The 23248-nt window shown below is 42.2% G+C and overlaps 1 protein-coding gene across 2 annotated transcripts in view; it reads right to left on the minus strand.

Annotated features, from left to right (window-relative positions):
- prdm16 (PR domain containing 16) overlaps positions 1 to 23248 on the minus strand; it is a 180027-nt gene that overhangs the window by 81887 nt on the left and 74892 nt on the right. For both annotated transcript variants that reach the window (XM_080496061.1, XM_080496060.1), the window contains exon 3: positions 1272 to 1319. In XM_080496061.1, coding sequence (XP_080352187.1) covers positions 1272 to 1319 — 48 coding nt within the window. The remainder of the gene's footprint in view (positions 1 to 1271; positions 1320 to 23248) is intronic.

Genomic DNA, 23248 nt, shown 5'->3' on the forward strand with positions numbered 1-23248 from the left:
TGGACCATTAGATGGACATGAACTCTCTTGCTGTTCTGTCTTGACCTGCTGACATTGGCCGTAAAAACAAACTGCCCAGCCTCTTCAATAAATTTATCACCTCATAAAGTGGTCAGTGACTGGTCAATGAGTCGTATCGGTCACAGCGCGAGTGTGTGTTTGTGTGCGTGTGTGTGTCTTCCTGTACCTCAGGTCTATTGTCTGAGTGAGGAGAGGGTTTCCTAGATTGTGCATCAGTGTCTGTCAGTCTGAAGAAAGACTGATTTGTTGATGAACTAATTGCCACAGTCTATATCTACTAAAGCTGCACACAAATGAAAGTTTGCAGATTAACTTTTACGGGACACTGAAATGGACGTTTGAGCATCTATCGTCCAAAACCAGTGTTCAGATGAGCTGTTTTGTGACACTTTTACGTATTTGCTTTGCAAGCAGTGGTGTGCAGTCAGGGGCAGCAGGACTAGCACTGCTAGCCCTGTCAAAAATTATTTTTCTTTGGTAGGTTTTTTAATAATTAAAAATTGATTCTGAAATCTGTGCCTGGAATCAATTAGTGACTTTATCCAGACAAAGACTGGCTCTATTTTGTGGAGCTCAAATCTCAAATGTCCTCTAAATGCATCACAGCTCCTTTCCTCTGCTGAGGCAAGCAGAGGAAAGCATTGCTGCCCTCTGATCGAAGCTGGATGCTGCTATTGGGTTAAAATGTTGAGTGACAGCATCATCAGCCAATCGGATTTTGACATGCTATGGATGAAACGCCCTAAGGCCAGCGGAGATTCTCCCGTCTTCGTGCAGACCTGTGGGAAACGCTGGAAGATGATCTGAAGGGGAAGCTGCACAGTGGTGTCTTGATGTGTTTGGTTGTTCATCAGTTGTCATGTTGGTGTGGATTAAGTACTGAGGCATAATAGTGGCCTTACATTGGACTTGGATTGTGTTTTTACTGTAGGACATAATATGTGGGCACAGGGGGTTATTTTGTTACTGCTTGCCCTGACTGAAACACCATTGCACGCTACTGTTTGCAAGTAACATAACCTTACAGCACTATAATTGGAAACGTATGCAAACAAAACAACAATGTACAATGTATTAAAATATGCAACCCGTGTTGTCACTGGCAATTCATAAGAAACATTTTAGGTGATTAAATATTTCAAATACAGAAAAAAAAATTTTGTTTTGTATGCCGCTGCAACATATTGGTATAACTGTTTGAAATCCCGTGATGTGATAAAGAAAAGACAGGATATTTATGTAAAGCCTACCTTTTTGATGCAGCTATCAGGGGAGTCGTCTTCATGGTCGTTCATCATCTGCAAAAAAGAACAAACAAACAAGAACATCATCTTTTTCTTTTAAGCGCTTTATGACATGTTATCACAAAAACAAGCCAATATATGAATAAATAAGGCAAATAAAGCCAAAAAAACTGTGTTTCATTTAAAAGAGAAATGTCATTATTGAAACATATTGGAAGTTAAGTTTGATTCCAGCATTTCAAAGGGCATCAGCTTTGGTTGTGACCATGCCAAGAGCACTGGGCTTTCACAGCTCATCACCCAAGACTACAAATGTGACCAGAGGGATGTAATAATGGACCAAGAGGTCACAAAAACACACACAGAAGCAAACATAACATGCTGCACACACTCGCATGCACGCACGCACACACACTCATGAATGAATGCTGCACATTTGACGTTAATTCTCCGCTTCAGCGTTGCAGGAAATTTCACTGAGATTGCGTGTTTGGGTGTGTATGAGCGTGCACACACTAGAGGGTGTGTATAATTAAGCCTTCAAGCAATATTTACTGGGGGCAGATGGGTGGTAGAATGCTCCCAGTGTCTGCCAGAGGAAATGAAGGAAGTGAGGGAATGATGAAGAGATGTGGCTGCTCCGCTGCAGAGAGAGGGCACTTCACACAGAATGGAGCCTCTTCGTCTGTCTTTCACTTTCTCCCCTTCTCTGAAGCCCATTGATGGCAAGTGACGATCAAAGAAGAGATGTAGACTGTTTTCAGAGCAGTTTAAAGCAGGGCGGGGGATAGTGCTTCACAGAATTTGGGTGAAATTAGGCCTATAAACCTTCCCCAAGCACAGACACACGGCGTATCAGAGCCCTTCCTTTTCCTGCTCCCTATCCTCCCCGCACGCCGTGAAACAGTGGATGTGTTGTCTTGAAGTTGTGACAAGACTGGCTGCTTTTATATTAGACTCGACATATTAAAGTTTCCTGAACCGGCGCGGCCCACCGTGATTGGGAAAGAGACATTTATCTGCTGTGAAATCTCTTGTGGAAACTGTGGGGCAATTCTTTTAGATCTGGTGTACAACAAATCTTTCTGTGCACCTCTCTATACAAGGCCTCGATTCACATGAAGACATTATGAATTGCGAATATGAGCTTTACATTGTGCTCAATCATGTGTGTTTTTAAATTAGGAGACTAGATACTATAACTGCTTCTCTTTATTAGTGAAGAGCAAACACACTGCAGCAGCACACAGAAGTTCACTCTTTTTTTCTTCTTCTCTTGCCCCTCCTCATTAACCCTGAACCAGATGGGCCACATGAGCACGGATGTGCCATACGCCACGGTTTCCAGCATTAGGCTGTCAGGGGATGCGTTTCCAAGCCATGGCAAGTGGAAGTAATTACCCCACAGATACTTACAACACTGCTCTCAACCTACTTACTGTACACATCATTTAAACCTTTACAGACGCATCCTGTTCCTGAGACTCAGCCTCGATACAAAGCAACAATAAACACATTAGCCAATCTGTCAAATTGTTTTCACTTGTAACAGAATCCCTCGCGTTTTCAAGATGTTCAAAGAGAGCGTAGCACTGAGGGTTTCAGTTTTGTTAATTCATCACGGATAATTCTAAATCCCTCACTGTTGAATGAAAAATCTAAAACAAAACATGGAGTACTTGTGATCATTTTGGACATTTGGATTGCAGGTGCATAACTGTAACATTCCCCGATAAAAGAAACTCACCAGCAGGGTACAATTGATCAAAAGTGTCTTATTTATTCTATATATAAAACAGCAGTTTTGCAATAAACAGAGATAATAAAGTAAATTTTATTAAAATTTATCTTGTGAAAAAGACAGCAGAATCCAACTAAATACAAAGTTAAAGGAGTTTCAGTAGAAGTACTTACTACAATGATAAATTAAGTTAATCTAACTGCTTTTTGGAAATTGTACTTTTGAACCTAAAGAATAAAATGCAATTGACATTGAAACAGAGAGAGTGTAGGAGGGAACGAGTGGGTGAGGGTAAGGTGGGGGCCTTCCCAGTTCTTTTTTTTTTTTTTGCAATGTACCAAACCAGCTGCAACAGTTTACAAAACCAACAGCTTGGCTGGGTCATCTAAAATGCTACCAGGCATTCAACAAGTATAGGACAATTTCTGGACTCCCCCTCCCTGCTCCGTTCAGCTACACGCCAAGTGTAAATATGTGTGTGTATCAAATTGTGCAAGGGGTAACTTAAAACTCCAGAAGACATGCAAGCAGACATGAGTGGTTTTACTGATGCCTTAATGTCTTTCAGCTTTAGGTGGGGGGTCAGGACCGTGCGGGCGCTCCGGCATCCAAACCTCAGCTGTCTGTAGAGAAACACTGAGTTCCCTGTCAAAGATGTGCTAATTACAAAGCTTGAATTCAAAGCTTTTAATCCAGATTATTTTCTTGGTTGAAAAATGAACCAATTGGGTGTTTTTCTGTTGAAAGTCTAATTTAAAAATTGGATGTTCACAGGATTCTTTGGGGGGTGGGTTGAAAAACAAGAGCTTTTCCAAAGATGACAGTAAATTGAACAATACGGCAGGCCTTCTCACTCAATGCTGGCACACACAGACACTGACGCACAAACCAGACAAACACACTCTGAGAACGTTCCAGCCTACAGCAGGAGCCCGCCAAACAAATAAATAAGCTATTAATTAGAGAGGGAAAATTTGATTGGCCACTGACTGGTGGAGGTATGATTTATTGCACGTGTCACCATCATCTCAAAGTGACTTTTACTCCAGGTTGGTGAGACAGGTTCAAGTACAGACCAGGCTATGTTGAGAGGGATAGATTTTCCGCTACACAGAGATGTATAATTGTCCATTTGTTCTGTATCTAGCCTGCTGAATGCTGACATGTCAATATGTCTTCTGGAAAAGAGAAAACACTGAAGTGAGGGTAATTAGAAAGAGTGTGTAAATGTGTGTCTAGGCACACAAACTTCTCATTCTGGCCCATATGACCTCAAACATAAACAAACGCAGTCGTGGCTTGATGAAAGTGCAGCCACCTGCAGAATCCTTCCACCACAAGCTGTCCAGACCCTCATTAGAAATATATGCAATAGTGTGTATGTGTGTGTCCATGTGAGTGTGAATCTCACCATGTCTGTAGTGTGTGATTTCACCCTATTCGGGAGGGAAAACCCCACCATTATTAGTGCACCGTAGCAGTACTTTTGTTATTGGACAGAGTCAGGAGTTTTTCAGCACCACTTTAGCACCATTCGTATTGACATGCCATGATGACCGTTCGGACAAAAGAAAACACGACGTGGGGAGACACACTCAGTGAGTAGACTGCCTCATTGTTTTTACAAGATGTGTCACAGTCTGAAACACATGACAGAGCGAAATCCCGCTCAGTCTATTTCCAGAGCTCGTTAAATACGAAAAACCAACAGAAATGCCCCAAAAGGGGTATCTACATAGGGCCCATAAAGCACATGTGGTGGTTTTGCATGCGCAGCTGAAGTCAATCCTTGTAAGAATGACCCATACAGTAATCTTCTAGTCATACAATCCACCAATGAGAAGGTTGAGCAACCACAGTGGACGAGGACCTTACAAAGCTTGCTCATCATCATCCCCAGGCGTGAGGAAAAGAACAGGGCCCCACTTGGAGGTTTGCATCGTAGGAAAATGTTAGCATTCTGTTGCCAAAAACAATTCCCCTCAACTCTGGATAATATGAGGCAATACAGCAACACGGCCCAATGGAAGGCTGCGGATGTCACAAAGCCACAAGTTTCCAAAAAGAACCAGCAGCAAACAAACCTCAGGGCTTTTTGAACCAAGGCTCTGACTGACAACCCATTGGCTGCAAGAGCCACACCAAGAAAACCACAAATTGAAAGTTTTGCTAGGCATTTATTGGGAACTTTTGCAGCTTCTTGGCACGCTGACAGAATGTCATTGTGGTGGCAATGCCCTGGAAGGGTTATTGATCTTTCAGACATATTGATGGGAGAGGAAGCGGTCTTTCATTGTGGCTCGTGTTGAATAATAAACTGCAGGGAAAGTGTATTTGTGTCAGAAAAAAAAAAGAACATAAAATCAAAGTGGTGGATGTTTCTCATTGCTGGAGCCTTTAAAATAAGAACTAACCATCATGTCAAACATGATCTCAACAAATGGATCTGACTCCTGTGACTCCCAGACCCTGGAAAATCTTATCGGAACACTTTACTATCAATGGAATGATTCTACTGCCCCAAAACTGGAAGAAAAAGAAATGAGGATAACAAGCCTCCAGTGTTTTTCTCTGAGGTCTCTCGCTATCATTTGAAATCCCTGATAAGAAAACCTTTTGCACTTTCCTGCCAGCGACTGCCTGACTGAGGATACGTGTCCGATTCAGTCTGCTTTTTAGCAACAAGTCAGATAGTGCCTGCTTGTCGTTCCAACTCCTAGAAGGGTGTAAAACGTGGCTATTTTGGGACTTCCCAGAGATATTGGCTTTGACAACTGACCCAAAACACAACCAGGGCTATGACTTTTTGAAAACATGCCTCAACAATGAGGTTTCTCACAGAGCAAATGAGGTGGCAAGACTTAAGCAGTTAAAGAGAAACATACCAGAAATTTGCATCACTAAATACCCAAAAGCTGGATATTCATCAGACAGAATACATTTGCGATAGTTGGCAGACTTGTTTGGGCAAGGTCAAAACACCCATAGCAGCACTGAAAAGTAAACACTCCACTGAATATGACACTATGACACAAAAACGTGTCAGACAATGGGTTAAATAAAATAATTAATTAAAAGAAAGTGTTTTTGGAAACAAATAAGGGAGATCAGATTTGCTTGTGACTTATCACGCAGCACTAACGCTAACTCTGTTACCCAACCCTACATCCAGATGGGTCAGGGTGCGGCCCGTGACGAAGCTGAGGACTGTTGGTAAGATAGAGCTTTGTGCACAAAGGTTAGATTTGGAAGGCAAACACTCAGAAGTATTGTGCGACGCTGGAAAGTCACGGCCACTTATCAAATACAAAAGGTTCATATTTACAGAACAAGCTATGACCCGGTATGTCCTGAGAGTCTTCTTGTGATTTATGAAGAACATGCCACGGTGAAATATCCTGGCAGGGTTTAACATTGACACTGGACAGGCTTGTCTCATCATTTCAAGGTCCTGTATGATTCACACACTTTGCAGGAACATGTAGTCTTGATGCCGTACACCACTTTCTATGAACGAGCAGATCAAACATTTACACTCATACGTCAGACTGATGCACACTCTCAAGGCATTGTCCTGTAGGACAAGAGATGTTCTAAAGCGAGTTAGCGAACAAACCTTGGGAAGGAAGCGCACTGTTATGATGAAAATGAGTGAGAGGAATGCAAAGGGAGGTGGACAAGAGCAGAATTTAACAAATTTATTAAAAGGGTCATATTTTCATGGGAACGTTGTTCGACTATTCATCACCTGACGTCCAAGGCCCCTTATCCTTTTAAGGCAGTTGGTGCTGAACTTGATATTGACAGAACCATACAGATAAATTATCTGCTTGGCCTCCGCTTTATTGATAAGTCATTTGGGCAGATGATCAGTAATAATCATAAGTGAATAAGGGTGGGCCAATAGATCTTCAGCAAGCAGATCCTGTGACAGCCCCATGGTGGAGGCCCAATAAATAACCCTACCTTTTGGCATTAGAGGATTGCCTACACAGCACCGACAGCTGCTGCAGCACGCCTTTCAGATAATGATATATCACGTCTTCCCTCTTCATTTTGATAAAGGTTGCAGTTTATCGACACATGGCAGCAGGAAGAAAAATAATATTGCTTTATTTCTAATGATCTCCCATTCTTACCATGACACATATTGCCTTTTAGCAAGCAGGAGGTTATGGGAGTAAGATTTAAGGTCTTGACTTGAGGGCATATAGATCGAATCAAAGGTCACGCCATGGATACTTTTCATTTCAGCAGAGCAAGATGTCTATGCAACTCGAGCATATATGAATGTTTACGTTTATGCACTGCATAAATTTGATCATGCCTTTTCAGCTGAGCAGTATCATATGTTTCACATCTCCATTTCCTTTTTACAAAGTGAATTTGTGTATTTAGAAACATAGAGTAGACCACACTGTCTGTCCCTCTGCCTAGTACCAATATGAATCTCTAATTCAAACCAGGAATTCCTTTTAGTAGGTAGAAAAGAACAAGGAAACACAGAGAGGGGGGGATCTCTCATCGCATCAGGGCTTTCCTGGAGAGCAACTACTGAGATATTGTCATGTGACGACTGACAACTGGCCAGTAAATTGCATATAGTTTATCAAGGTCTGGCTAAATATTTACACCGTTTCCATATTTCAACATAAACACAGAGGGTTTGGTAAGTTTTCATTCCTCCTCCTCCTCCTACTTTAAATCCAGTATATATACTGGAGTGGGTTTCCTTAAAAAAAAAAAAAAGAAAACAGTGTGGATGTTGTGCAAAATGAAGATCGAGAGATAAAGGAAGACTCGAAGAAAGCATGTTTTTACTTGACAGTGTACTTTGTGTGTCTGTGTTAGTATCTGTATGTACCATGTGTGTTAGTTGGTCAGGCATCCCCTCGCAAATCAATGCTGTGACTTGGGTGCGGGCCCAAACATAGAAGTGAAAAGTCTCTGGTGACTTGGAGGCTAAGTACATGTATATATGGGTTGCTGCCTGGGACAAGCAGGGGCTTTCTTTGGGGCTTCGAGGGTTTATGCCGAGGTCAAGCCCTACACACGATGATTACGATGATGCTTGAGAAGGCCAAAGCTACGCCGAGTGACTCGCTGATGAGATTTCTCGGGCAGATAAACAAACAAGGCCTGACCATGGATTTCCTGCTCATGGCTATGAGTATGTGTTTGTTTGTGTGCAGCAGAGCACTTTAGAAATATAACTTGGATTTGAAGCATCAAACAGTGACAAATAATTCATTTGTACAAAACAACAGTAGTAATAGATCAACAATCAAACCCCGGGTTCTCAGTCTTCTGTGTACTCTTGTATTAATATCAATGTTCCTTAGCCTGTCTTTACTCTCTCAATAGTCTTTTTGTGCTGGTGTGGCCTCTATGTTTACGAGGAAGACATGGAGCTTAGATGTTAGGTCATCGGCAGGACAGAAGTGAATGGTGCAGCGTGTGCCGTGCAAGAAAAGAGTAAACAGATCCTAATGTTCATAAGACACTCTTTGTTTGATAGGTAGTCTGTGTTCTTAGCTACTTTCCAGCGCCAATACAGTTTTCAAGAAACATGCGACTAAAATGACTGAGATGGGTGGATTAGGGTGTGTTTTTTTCCCCTCTATTTTTTTTTTTTTGCAGGAACAGATTCACAAGAAAATGTTTATTTTTGCTTCAGATGACTGATTCAGCTATTTAGCAAAGTAAAAAACTTTAATCAAAACTGTTCTTTAAGCTTGACATCAAATGCAATTACTGCAGACTGAAGTATGAACACAAAATAAACACCAAAAATAATAAAGGCAGCTTAATAGTTCTAATGGCTGCTATTAACATGTGTATTACTTTGAACATGATGGGACGATAAGGTACAAAAAAGCATTTGTGTATAATAAATGGACTGTAACTTGTACATGTTTATTCTTGTGATTTCTTTTGGTGGCCAAACAGATTATTTACACGGTGGAAACATATAAAGACCAGAGCAGTCAAGCTGACTGCTACAGCCAAAAGATACTGTCTGGCGATATAGGCTATAAACGGTGTCTTTTATAGTGGTGGTCAGGGATTTTGCATTGAGCTTGCACAAAGAAAAAAAAGACAACACTCTTGATTGCCAACAGCTGTCATATCATGATAACTTTTTCTGATTTAGTTATTCAAGCAGTCACTAAGTGTATTAACCATGTCATAAAACCCAGTGATCCTACAACAAATGAACAATGGAACTTTATTTTTTAACATGTTCGGAACAGATAATTTGACAGTTCTCCACATGTACCACTGACAAAAAGGAAAATGTCCAACAAACGTAACTCAAATACTAATAAAAAATGCCATATTTGGAAGAATGCAGAATACATAGAGAAGGTTAAACAATTGGCCAAACAAATCATTCACACCTCTGTGCTTGTTGAATCACTTCTCAAGTTTTTGCTGGATAGCAACGTCTCTGGGACTTGTGGGCCCAGTGTAAATTTTTTCTCTGTCTTCTGTACTCTGTTTATCCTTGCTCTCCAGAGATAGCAGCATTTATCACCACGAGAGCTGTCTCCAAGTCCACAAGATCAACCCATCACCTCCACAATAAATGTCAAGCCCTTGTGATTTATGTAGCTAATGAAATTGATTAGATGGCCACAATTTCCCCTGAACATTGTAATAGCATGATTCATTACTGTCCTCAGCTGGGTGCAAGTCATTGTATCTGGTCTGAAACCAGCAGCGGGGCCAGAACCAGGCCACGAGGCATGTTGACACTTCTGGACAATGATACAGTTGCATCTTTGAAGTTTCTGTCATCGGCGTTTATGGTTTGGCCTTGAGGACTCTTCGAAGAAGATGTAATTGAGTGGAGATAATGTGGCAGTCTCACTCCCTTGTACAAAGGCCATTGTCTGATGTTTTGCCATCAAAACGCAAGACGAGTTGAAGTGTCACTAACTTTGATAATTTCAGGGATAGTCTTAGACTTCAAAAGACTGTGCGGTAATGATGTTGCAAAAGAGATGATATGATGCTGCTGCTTATCCCGAGACGGTAAATGTAAAAAAAAAAAAAAAAGAAAAATCGTTAGTGGTGGACATTGTGGTGCCACTGCCAGGTAGGATTTTAATGTCAAAGTGATACCTTATGTTAAAGTTCAATCACTTGTATGATACATGGATCAAAAATGGCTACAATAGTACCAACTGTTATCGTTTTAAGGACAATATCATGAGTATGCCACGTTGACAAATACTCTTTGCCCAAGACAAAACCTACCTTGAATCTGCCGGTGAATAGGAATACATATTTAGTTGACCTTCGGGCTCATCACAAATGGGTTTATTAGCTGGGCTATATAAGGTGAAGGCTCTTTACAACCCTATTAGTGTAAAAGAGAGACTATCTCTGTCACTAAGATTGATGTTTCCACGCTTATCAGGCACTTCCGTTATCAGCAGGAACCTTCAGTAAATGATACTAAGTCCCATACGCACACCTCAGACCCGAAACTCATCAAACATCACAGGTGTTTATCACTGGCATCATCAGCTGTTCAAAACTCTTATCATTATTATCTTCACTGCTGTCTGTGATACTGGTTTTATTCACTTAATAGGGAGCTATTATCATTGGCCAGCCTGTTCATGTAACAAAAGCACAGTATCTACAGATAGGATGCGCTGTTTTGGTCTCTGGACCCTGGTTTATAGCTGTCTGTCTGTCTGGCCTGTCTATGGGATGATGACAGATGACTTTATTAGGGGAGTTGCATGGTCGCATGTTGGAGCAGGGACTTTCCATTAGTCATCTAACTGGAGCAATCAGCATGGAAAATGTTTGCAAATACCCGCTTGACCCTTTCTTGTTATTTTAATATCTATAAATCCAGAATGTGAGCTATCCTTCATCCATGCCTTGGTCTATTTCAGTAAGAAAATAGAAGGAAGACAAGACAAAGTACAGGGAAGAAACCGATTCTGGAGCATTTCACTCATATTTTTGCTCATTTTGGCCCTTGCGGTTGAAAGAGATGACTTAGGGGAGAGTTATTGAACAAAGGAGGAGTGAGAGCAGGAGTGAACTCGGTGAGAGGAAACTTATCTGTCCTTGGACTGAGGGACAGAACACAGTGCCGGCTTTATTCAGCGTCTCAACTCTGTCGTTAAGGAACGATGACACACTCCTCCAGGCCCACATTAATCTTTAACAGTGTGATTTCTAAAATAACACCAGTTTTCCCCAAGGCGCGCAGGGAGAGAGAAGGCCCTGTTCAGTCCTGCCCTGCTCCATCAAGGTTTTTTTTTTTTTTTTTTTTTTCCCCTTTTGCCCACACACTGTTAACATTGGAAGGCATGGAACAAGGGAATGGGTTTGGAGACTGAAAAAGATGGACAAGAAATGGAGGAGTGCTAAGCAGAGACAACAGCTCGAACAACAGCTTGATGGCCATAAAGTCGAGATGCACCAGGATTGCTGCATCGTAGGCAGATGTTAAAAGCCCTTGACCTCACTTACTCACCCCAACAGTGGCAGCTCCTGTAGCTCCTTTACGCTGCACATTACTGTTGTTAACAGTGTTATCACTCGGCTGCCCTCGGCAAGATAAAGACAGTGGCTGCTGATGGGCCTTAAGTGAATGAGGCACTGACTGCAGATGCGTAGATAGAGGGGAGTGTCGGCCAGCCAGCCACTGGATAATGACAGTGGAGAGATAAAGCTGAAACAACAACTTTTTCTTAGGTGGATAGGGACAATGCAGCTAATGCTGCAGACAGACATTTAATTTCTATCATCAGATGAGAAGGATGAAGCTAGACCATTTGCCGGTCCGCATCAAGCACAAAGAAAAAGACTCTGACCGACATCTAAAGAATAAAACTAGCACCAGATTTATGAATCAATTGGATTCTTTCAAAAGTCTTGTCTCACAAAACAGCATCTCCCTCCTCATATCTCTGCTTTTACCCCCTGGGCAAAAACAGTATATCTTGTTTCATAGTATTTTAAATTCAGTAGATGTAAGAGTGATATGTGTGCTTGCTTTATAAAACTTTTTAAGACTTTACTGCGGCTGTTAAGCTGTCGGATAGGCTTATCCGTTCTGTAGCTTTCAATAACTTCCATATGTGTTTCATTTCTCATCTCCTCCCTCCTTCCTCTGTCTGCCTTCCGCTCAATGCCTCACGCAGTATACTGAAGGTCGGGCCAAGGCTAACATGTATCTATAATGTGTTCGTCTCAGGCAGCCCCCCAAGGAGCAGAGCCCTGCTCTGGCTCGTTGGCACAGTGGACAATGTGGGTGTTGTGTGGAGGAGCTGGCTGGCTGTCCAGTCCGAGACGAGTCAATCTGGGGCCACTGCTGAACTGCTGCCTGTCCTGCTGCTCTGGAGCCTCTATAAGAGCCTTCTTCACAAATGTTTTAAAGTGTGCGTGCTTTTATATGTTTAGCATTTTCACTTTTTTTTTTTTTCCAATGGCTTCACTTTTTCTTTAACTCCCCCACCATTTTTAAGTGATCTCAACACACACACACTCAATACGGCATGATGTATTTTATGAGCTTGTGGGTCTCCATAAGTGTGTGTGTGTGTGTGTGTGTGTGTGTGTGTGTGTGTGTCCACATGCGTACAGAGTAATCCTTTTCACAGTGCTGACACCCAGCAGATTGAGACATCAGGCGCCTGCGTGCTGTGGTAAATTAGCCATTCTTTTCTGTGCCTAATTGGAAATCTAAATGTTATTCAGGGGTAGAGAAGAGCTGCGAAGGAATTTGATATGCCTGGGAACAGAAAATTGCAAGTCTTTTTTCTTAAAAAAATTAAATGATAAATATTCACAATTACGTCCAATCATATTTCTTACAGAAACAACAAGAACACTTAAAACAATGAAAAATCCAAAAAGTTCTTCAAAAAGCTTATTTGAGAGATGAAGTCTCCTCCTGAAACCACTTGCTACTCATAATGAGTGAATGTTTAAAACTTTTAATTTGATGCAAATACATTTCCATGCATAATGACCCAACCACAAGCAAGAAATGAAAAAAAAAATCCCATTAATTACAGTGCCTCCATCTACATAATTCAGAATAAAATATGAAACCAAAGGTGCCACCAACGCTAATTGACTAATTCATCAAAGGCCCTTGTTGGTAAATGTTCTTCACTGCTTCAGCAGTTTCAGCCAAATGAAAATATTTGCATAAAATCAAGATTTGAGCCCTCCGCAAGAAAGTTAAAAGGTAAAAAAGTTGGCTTTTTTCATGCAATAATAATGAGAGCAACCATCTTTCAAATTCTGTGATAAATATTTAAACTATGTATGTGGTGTTAAAAAATAAAACAAATATTTTGCCTGTGTCAAATTTGCATGGTAGTGTGACTTTGTTCTTGATATACAGACATTCCTATGAATATGGCTGGAGCATGGCCCATGCACAGTTATGGGCGGTACTCCCTGTTGTTGGGGGTGAGATGGAGGTGCTGGGAAAAAAGTGCTGCGCATTCACAGTAAATGAAGCCTTTAGAGTAACCGTGGAGGGAGTACTTGGTAACTGATGAGCCCAAAGACAACTTCCCAGATCACCTCTGCTACATGGAGATCGCCACAATGCTAAAGACCTACTGCCATCTGTAGAGCAAGGCACAGAAAGCCAGTGAATAGCTTAGTTTTAGGATCAGTCATGAAAACAAATCTAAACACTGTGAATTGAGTTTTGTCTCATTCTTCTTAATTGGCAGCAGCAGGTTTTTGCCTCTTTCTCTTCACCGTTCAATATGAATAAATGCGACAAGCTTCTGATCCCGGCTTTTCAGCCTATGACTGTTTATTTATCTATTTCAACTACACCCGAGGGAACAAAAGGCATGCAGAATGGCCACTGACAGCCATGTCGAATATCTCTTTCTGCCAAATCTGGCTGTTTTCTCTCACTGCTGTCACTTGATGTCTTTATGCAAGGCTGAGAGTTCAGCAGCATGAAAAGGGTGGGGGGTGAGCTGAGTGAGTGACCCCCACAGGAGGGGAGTATTAAAAGTAAAAAAGAGAGCCAGAGCAAGGGATGGATGAACCAGAAGGCGGGAGAAAAGTAGAAGGGGGAGAGGGGGCACCCCTGCCGGGTCCCAGGCATCTCGGCTGGCAGTCCCCATCTTGGCTTCAGACGGCTTTTGTCAAACAGGGGAAAAGAGGGTCTCTTCTTCACTTGGGCATGGGACAATAGACGTTTTGTCAGTCTAGGAGGGGGTGTCAGTGGGGGAGTATGGAAGGATGCTGAAAGAGGAATAAAGCCAAGGACCCATCTTCACAAGGGGTGGGGTGGCGGCAGTGGGCAGCCCTTTGGGACTGGACAGATGTTGAAATGAGGATGATTTATTAGCCTTGGTGTCCTTGGTGGCACTTGGCTACCATCCCAGATTTCGAAGTGAGAGGCAGTGAGTGAGAGTAAGATACATGGGGACAAGGAGGAGGAGGGCAGCTATGTATCGGAGATATCTCAATTCCTTCTTTGGGCATTGGGAGTTTCTTGCTCTTAAACTGTCATGGTATTTTTGCCCGATTCTTTGGAAGAAAAATAACTTGGTTGGGAGTCATCTGCATCACTGAACTAGACCTTGTCAACCAGAATTATCCTCTCGCTCCAGCACAATGCTCCCCCCCACAGACAAACACACAGACTCTGTGCCCTCACTACCCCCTCACCACCACCACCACCACCACCACCGTCCTTCCCCTGCTTATATAAAACAACAAATTACCAAATTAACATGCCCAACAGCCCTCACTCTCCCTTCACAGTTCTGGGCAAAGACATTCTCAAACTTGCCAGAAAACAAGTGTAGAAGAGGAAAAAAAAAAGTTCTATTGGTGCATGTGGCTGTGTGTGTGTGTGTGTGTGTGTGTGTGTGTGTGTGTGTGTGTGTGTGTGTGTGTGTGTGTGTGTGTGTGTGTGTGTGTGTGTGTTCTACATTTGTTTTGCATGCAAGTGACTTGTTGCTTTTGCTACAAGATAAAGATGAAATCATGGGAGTTAAAACTGTGTGCCTCTGCACCTTGAGGCAGCTTCAGACCCCTGCAGTCGGAGTTCTGCACTGTGCTGTAATTGGGTGGTGTCACATGTTTTGAGTCACAGCATGTCACCCCAATGTGCCACCCATGAAGACCCGTGTGTGTGTGTGTGTGTGTCTGTGTGTGTGTGTGTGTGTGTCAAAAAATTACTGAACCCAAGCTGAGGAGAAAAGGATGCATTCCACAGTACAAACCTTCATCCACAGTTTTCCACATTTTACACAGTACGAGTAAGAGTGTCTCTTTCCATCCTCTGCAAATCCACTTGCAAATTTTTCTTTCATCCAAACTCTGCAGCTTCACCACATTTTTATAAACACACTCTTGAAACCACTTGTATATGTGTGTCATTTACAATATACATATCATTCTTTAAGGTCCACAAATTGTAGGAAGCTTCCCATTGTAGAACTTTTCAAGGAGTTCAAATGTGGCTTTTACGAAAAAATATAAAGACTATACATTATTAAACATTTAGTAAATGCATACTGTTCTGTTCACGTTCCCACACTAATGCATTTTTGTAAGTCTTTCTTCTATTCCTCTCAACACATTTATTAAGGGTCCTTGTTTGTCCATCATTTTGGCAGCACTATGCTGACAAACTGTAGGAGGGTTCCTTAATATTGCGGTAAAGTTACGATAGCTTTCACCATGGGAGAAGCTTGATTGGCAACCTAATTTACTGCTCAGTGTCTGTTCTGCTCCCCTCATTCTCCTCCTCTTGTGCAGATCAATCTATCCATCCACTTTTTTGACTCCAACTCAAAAAAAAAAAAAAAATCCATAAATGCTGCCTGGAGGCAAAGGTCTCAGTTGGAGTGACAGTGTGTGGGACTGTCTTTATGTTTGTGTTTATGACCATGTCTGCAGGTGAAATGGAGGGGTTCGAGGCTCAGTGACCAGCGACACAATGAAAAAGAACAATTGTCTCCGGATTGACAAGGTGATTGACTCGACTGCAGCAATAGTGTGTTTGCATACGTGTATGTGGACAATAAGCATGCGAACTCGGAGGTCTGGGGAGCAAGAGCTTTAGACATGAATAAGGGGAAGGTCATCCATCATTGAGCGGGCAGGGCTGCAGGGGGATTGGAAGAACAGGTGAGAGAAAGGAGGTAAAAGGTTTCAGGGTCAAGTCTCAATCACTTTGGTAGCCTCCTGTCTTCTCACTGTCAACCCGGCGTCCACCGAGTGCTTAACACAGTCCACTTCAGCCTCGATGTGGCTGCTCCCTCTCACAGACTGTTCCCCCTTCCAACGGGCCCCCGGAAACTTTTGTTCCGTTCATTAGTACAACAAATACATACAGATGCTCTGGGAAGGAGGGCGCACAGAGAGAAAAGGTTTCTAAGCACAATCCCCCCCCCTCCTCCCTAAATGACTGCTGATTTGGAGGCAATCTGCTTCTTTGTAAACAAACAGCAAGCCGTGGAGCTCATGCGAGAAGTGGTCTCATTATTCAATGTAAACGTGGACAGTAAAGTGTTTAAAAAGGGTATTAGTGACGGGATGGTCTGTGATTGCTTTTATTTATTTTTGGGTTAATAATGGAAATACAGTATGGAAAAAGAGAAAATGCAGCTTGCGACAATGAAATGGACACCCGTGAGTAATGGGAACAGACAGCGGCCAAAGAGACATATAGAACTGCTGCAGGTGCTGGTTTTTAAAGTCTCCAAGTGGACATTGGGTGTCTTACATCAGTGATTATTATGTGAACATGACTGACAGTGTGTCCTTATGGCCAACGTCATCCTCACCACGCAATAATCACATTTCATTTTAACCAAGCGAAGCTGTGCTTTCCCTTCCTACTCCATTGATACCTACAGTGTAATAGTTAATGACGTTTGCTTCCAACTGTCCATGTGAATTTCAATGTCAGCAGAAAAAAAAAAATACTAGAAAAAAACAGCCTTTTCAAGACAAGTAATGATTTCTTTCCCACGGAGACATGTCTTGAAAGGAAGAGCAGAGGTTGATGTTTGCCAGAGGTTAATGACGAACATGGGACAATGACTGTCTGTTCGATCAATGGAGAGAGGCAGGGAAGATGGATCCAGAAGCACAAAGACTGGTATACATATCCACACTTTTGAATACTCTGTCAAACTTTTTTATTTAATACAACAGTCCGGTTTCTCCTGCGTCGCACATGAATTATGTAAACGACGATGGCATTCACTTCCTCGCTTGATGTAAGCAGGGAAAAGAGGGAAGAATGGACAGAAGTGAGAGAAATGCCTCTTCCTTGTGTTTTTTTCCCCCTCTCTTCCTTTTGCCGGACAAACTTTCATGTTGGCAGAGTGGGCCTGGGCTTTTTAGCTCCGTGGCCATATGAAAGGATGATGGTGGCTGCGGCGTTGGTGGAGGGGGAGGGTCACAATGGCATATACAAGGAACCAAGGAGGCAGGCAGGGAAAGAATGCTGGCCTTGTTGTTGGACAGCTTGACATTGATTAATGAGAGAGAGAGAGAGACAGAGAGAGAGAGAGAGAGAGAGAGAGAGAGAGAGAGAGAGAGAGAGAGAGAGAGAGAGAGAGAGAGAGAGAGAGAGAGAGAGAGAGAGAGAGAGAGAGAGAGAGAGAATATAGAAAATAAGAAGAGAGGGGTGGCATTGGTATCGTAGGCCAGACGGGGGGGTGAGAGACTCCGGAAGAGCCCCAGGCTGTACTGCTGATCAGGAAGAGGGTAGCAGCAGTGTAGCACTGCCCATTAAAAAAAGTGTGTGCTTGTGTGTGTGTGTGTGTGTGTGTGTGTGTGTGTGTGTGTGTGTGTGTGTGTGTGTGTGTGTGTGTGTGTGTGTGTGTGTGTGTGTGTGTGTGTGTGTGTGTGTGTGTGTGTGTGTATCTGGAGATATCCTGGCTATTTAGCCCGAGGGATTGTCTGTCTTCTCTCATACATGAGGACACATGTGGGCACACGCAATTCAGCGCAGGTCACATCAATCCTCATCCATCAAACTGCTCCGAAAAGATGGGCATCATCATTACAAGTTGCTTTGTTGTTACTTTTTTCACACACACTTCAGTCGTTCAGCTGCTTCCATTGACAGGAAAAACAAGAGAAACCGTGTTGCTGAGTTTTGTGTTTGATGGTGATAAAATTATACTATGTGTACATACTTGTGACCATGTCACTATGTTGAAAATGGATAAATCAAGGATATGAAAACAGAAATGGATCAAAGTGGAAAGCGAAGTGAGGAGTTTGTGTCATGTCCTTAAACAAATTCCCCAACTAAGACATTAACAATAACATTTTCTCGTACATCCACGAATCAGAGTTTGAGATCCAGTGCTAATCATTCACATCTTCTCCAGCCTCAAGTTAAATCCCAGTCCTTGGTGTCTACATGGACTGAACACTGTTGACCTCTTCCACACCAGGAGTTACTTCAGGCTGCCTCCGTCTCTAGCAAAGAGGGGATTTCAAAGCCTCTCCTGGATGTCCCGGGACCCTTTGTCTCTGCTCTCATCTATAGGTAAGCACACTGTGCAGCCCTCTCCCCACCACCAGCCTCTTCAAAACTCTGCACAATAGCCAGATTTCCTCCCAATTTGCTGGTAGATAATAGGAGGCTCAGGAACTCCTTTCAGTCGCTTTGAATGGTGGGCCTAATTCAAACTCAATCTTTGGGGTTTGACAGGCCTCACCCCAACCTTAGCCAGGCTTACTTTGGGGCTCCTGACTTTGGCTAATGCTAGGGCAATCCCACTGTTGAAGGAATTAGCCTTGTGCACATTTGTGCCTCTTCTGCAAAACGCGTCGGTGTGCTTTCATACCTTTGTGTATGCCAGCTGATAATTTAAACCGTACTGGGCACGGGTAAGCCGACAAAACACAAAAAGCTTTTTCTCAATAATGCTATACTTCACACTGTTACCCTCGTTTCTATCTGCAAGCTTCTCCCTACAAACTATAAGCCTCTGACTGGGTGGAAGACCTTGGAGCTTTTTCCATCACATCCTCATTTCTCCAACCTCTGAGTGACCAGTACCACTTAAAAATGAATATATATATGCAGTCACTGTTGTTTTGTATTTTGTTTCCCCCCAACTCTCATAGTTCACTCCACTGACCATTTGTTCTACTTGACCTTGCTGCACTTCTCTCTGCCCCAATTATGCAAGGACACACACCCACTTTGCATATTTGTACTTCTTTTTCTCCTGACACTGTTGAGGTCAGTTCTAATCAACCACCCCTCGGTAGTACACACCCCGTTTACACTATTCTCCCTCAGTTTCTTAAAGACACTCACCTTCCAGGTCCAAGGACTGCTATTAAAGCAATCAGGAGCTTTCTAAGCTAGGTCAAGAGCAAGGTACTCACATGGGGATTCTGATTTGAATTATGCAAAGGGGAAATAGGAGAAGAGGGGAGAAAATAGAAAGAGCAGAAAAGAAGATTGGAAAGCAAACAACCAAACCTTTTTAACAGACAAGCAGAGTTAAAACCTTGCTCAGGAAACGGTACAAGAGAAAGTGATAAAGGTGTGGGCAAGTGACTTCTGAGGAGACAAAAAGGAATGAAACAGTGAGGAATTTAAAAGATTAGCCTTAAGTCCAAGACCCTGACCATGGGACCTGATGAAGCATTAGAAAACATGGTGAAGACTGGAATGGTGGGACCACACACAGTTTTGCTAGCATGTGTGTGTGTGTGTGTGTGTGTGTGTGTGTGTGTGTGTGTGTGTGTGTGTGTGTGTGTGTGTGTGTGTGTGTGTGTGTGTGTGTGTGTGTGTGTGTGTGTGTGTGCGTGCGTGTGTGTGAGATCAGCTTTCCCTGTGGTCCATTCAATGTCTAGTGGCTCAGGATACTGAGACAAGAGTAGCAAGAGGAGAGAGAATTATCTTGAAATACGACTGTGTGTGTGTGTGTGTGTGTGTGTGTGTGTGTGTGTGTGTGTGTGTGTGTGTGTGTGTGTGTGTGTGTGTGTGTGTAAAAGAGACAGTGAGCGAAAGAGTTAGTAAGTGAATAGAAACAGTAAACAAGGTAACTGTAGAACTGATATGGAGGTACTGGGAAAATGGAACAGTCAGAGTAAGCGTGCAGTGTTTAAGCAAACAATGTTGTTATTTTGCTCTTTTTCTGTCAGTGTTTTTTGTATGTCCTCTCGTCTGTATCATTATGCTTTTTTTTTTTTTTTAACTGATCTCTGCATAGAGAAAGATTATAAAATAATCCAATTACAAAGTATGACTTCACTTAACCATCCCAGAACGCTGATCGATCAAAAGACAATCACAATGTGTCATTTGAGGGAAATCACCCACTAAAACAGAGTTCTGGTGGATTTTAACTTCTAAAATCTAAAAGTTTCAACCTCAACTTTCAAACAAATATAACTCACTTGAAGAAAATATAAGCTAATAATGACCTTGGTGTCTGTACGAGCCATTGTACGCATGTCCCCTTTGTGTGTATAGTTGAGTGTCCTCTGGCCAAACCTACCCTGCAGAGAACATAATCATGGCCCTGTCGTACCCAGGTTAAAGGCTCACTGCTGGGTCTTCTGGCACTAATGCAGTGCCAAACTATAGGGGTCACATTAGCCCCAGCTACTTCAGCATGCATTACAGTAAGAAAGGACTCCATTCCCCATTAAAAGCCACCAGCAGAGGCTATGATGTGGGCCTACCTGTGATGGCCTAAATGAGTCACTTAATGATAGCCGTGCTGCAGGGAAGTAGTACTCAGACAAAGAAATACTGATTGGATACTGATTTAGAGTGAGGGTCAAAAAGAATAAGAGTCAGTGTATCATATCTGTTCTGTCATTTTTGTCACTTCAAGAATAGCGGGTGTCCAAGCTCTGAGTGGATATCATTAGAGAACACATATTTTACATACTTCCTGTCAATTTTTGTCTCATTAACAGGCAGTGCAGTCTACTGTCCATGCTGTGAAACTAGATGGGCTTTTATTTTTTTGACCACAACTTTTGTACCCTTTGGTTCTACGTGTAAGAACTGAGAGTAAAGTGCTCATGTCAGCAACCTACAAAAGGGACAATCAAAATTCCCAACAGAATAATCCTACACAGAATAACTTTGTCCTTAAAATTAGTGGCTTTTAAGAGTTTATGTCTTAACACAATTTTTAATACCATTTCATGATAGTCTAGGTCCCAATGCTCTGTGTCCAGACCTTGTAGTCATTCTGTATGGCGTTTGTATGTTCTTCCTATGTGTGCAGGTATTTTGTGTACGTGTGTGTCTCTGTGTTTGCCTTGTGTTTGAATTAGAGACCTGTCCAGACTGTATAATAATTTCACTCATGGTTAGCTGGGATTTCCTCCAACGATCTCACCTCCTAATGTGGATACATCAGTATTGAGGATATGGATGAATGGATGAACAACAAACACATTAAATTATGAAAGATTTGGAAAATATATGTATATGTATACCTTATAATTCTTCCTGATTAATTAATTGATTGGCAGTGTTTAGGCTTCATAAAGCATTTTCTTTGTCACTGGAGATTGGTGGCACTGTTGGTAGAATGGATTGTCATCCAATTCCTATACTGGTGGTTTAGTTTTCATTTTCAGCATTCAATTGTCCTTGGGCAAGACACCGAACCCCAAGTTAAGGATGGTTGTGCAAGCCCTGTGCATGGCAGCTGCCACTGTTGATTTTTGAAAGCATTTTTTAATGGGAGAGAGAGTTCATGGTTATGTCATGCATAGCGACAACACTGAAGCTGTGAAATGCTAGCCTTTTTTTTTTTTTTTACATTCATCATGTAGTGTAGTGTATTTCTTGGTAATTATATATCTTAATTTAATACTGTGGGTCATCATAATACTACAGAAGCTCTGTTAATCTATCTATGAGATTATTTACCACACTAAGCAGGAAGAGGTACCACAGCATTCTACTGATGTATTTTCCCAAGATCAACTATACATAACATTGGTTCAGTACCTCCTTGAAGTCTGGGGCAATACGGCCAGTAAGCAGCATGATTAATGACAAATTTAAATCGATATCAGGGTTAATTTATTGAGTTAGTTGTACCTTTGATATGTGGCTTCTTGTTCTTTGCGCCAGTGGTGGAGACAGCACTAGTCTAATGTTTAAAAAAAACAAAACATTTACTCAAATAATTTGATACTGCAAGATGTTGATTAGAGTTTCTCTTCTAACTCACCTCCATCATTTGCTTTCTAATTCTCTGCACTGTGTTTCATTAATCTATCATTTCTACAATGTGATGTCTTGTGAAGAGGCACACAGAAATGAATAAACTCAAGTTCAAGAAAACTAATAAATAAGCACCAAATTTGTATGTTGGCGTTTATTTTGGTGAATGACGCTTGTAATTCCATACTAATTGTGAACTATGTTGGTGGTTAGTGATAATCTAGGTGGGTAAAATTATCCGTGAAGACTTTCTGAATGAAAGTGTGTATCTTCCGTTAGGGGTGTGGGAAGAGAGAGTGAGTGTATCCCAAACTGTGGAGATGAGATGAGGGTAAGTGAGCCATGAGGAGGAAGCCAGAGGGTGAGTGGTGATCTGTAAATTGATACCCTGCTACCTTCCATGACCTCCCTGTCGGGCCACTCTCTTACCTGGACAAGATGGGAGGTATTAAGTGGCCCGCTGTCCCGCTAGGTTGAGTTGCTGATCCGTTAGCCAGAGAGGAAAGCCAACCCCAACTCCCATCTTCACGTCAGTGGGAGCATTTGTTTTGATTTTTGTCCTCTCTTTCTCACAGACAAACCTGAGATGCCCAATTTATCTGGGATAGAGTGAGGGGAAATAGGGCGCCTTGCCACTTGAACACTAGAACTTTAAGCCGGCGACGGTTCGCTGACTCTCACTGCCAATGTCTTCATTGACTGTAATGCAATGCTGACATGCACAGAATGACAGAGAGCTTTTGATAATACATCAATGAAGGATGAATAAATAATGATTCTTGATATAATCATTTCATTGCAATAAACCGGTGCTGATCAGCAAATATTATTCTTCCGTCATAAATGTCTCAATGAGGCGAATTCAAAAGCCACAACTTCCACTGTGATTTTCTTTTCCTTCTTCAATACCAGAGGGCATCCCCACAAGGAGTCAATACTGTGTGCTGGTGCCCACCCACATCTTCAGGCCAGGCAACAGAAGGACTGGTGAGAGAACAGGACGAACAATTTGCTCATTCTCAACCAAGACATGGC

The sequence above is a fragment of the Blennius ocellaris genome, assembly GCF_963422515.1.
Source record: "Blennius ocellaris genome assembly, chromosome: 5".
NCBI classification, from domain to species: Eukaryota; Metazoa; Chordata; class Actinopteri; order Blenniiformes; family Blenniidae; genus Blennius; species Blennius ocellaris.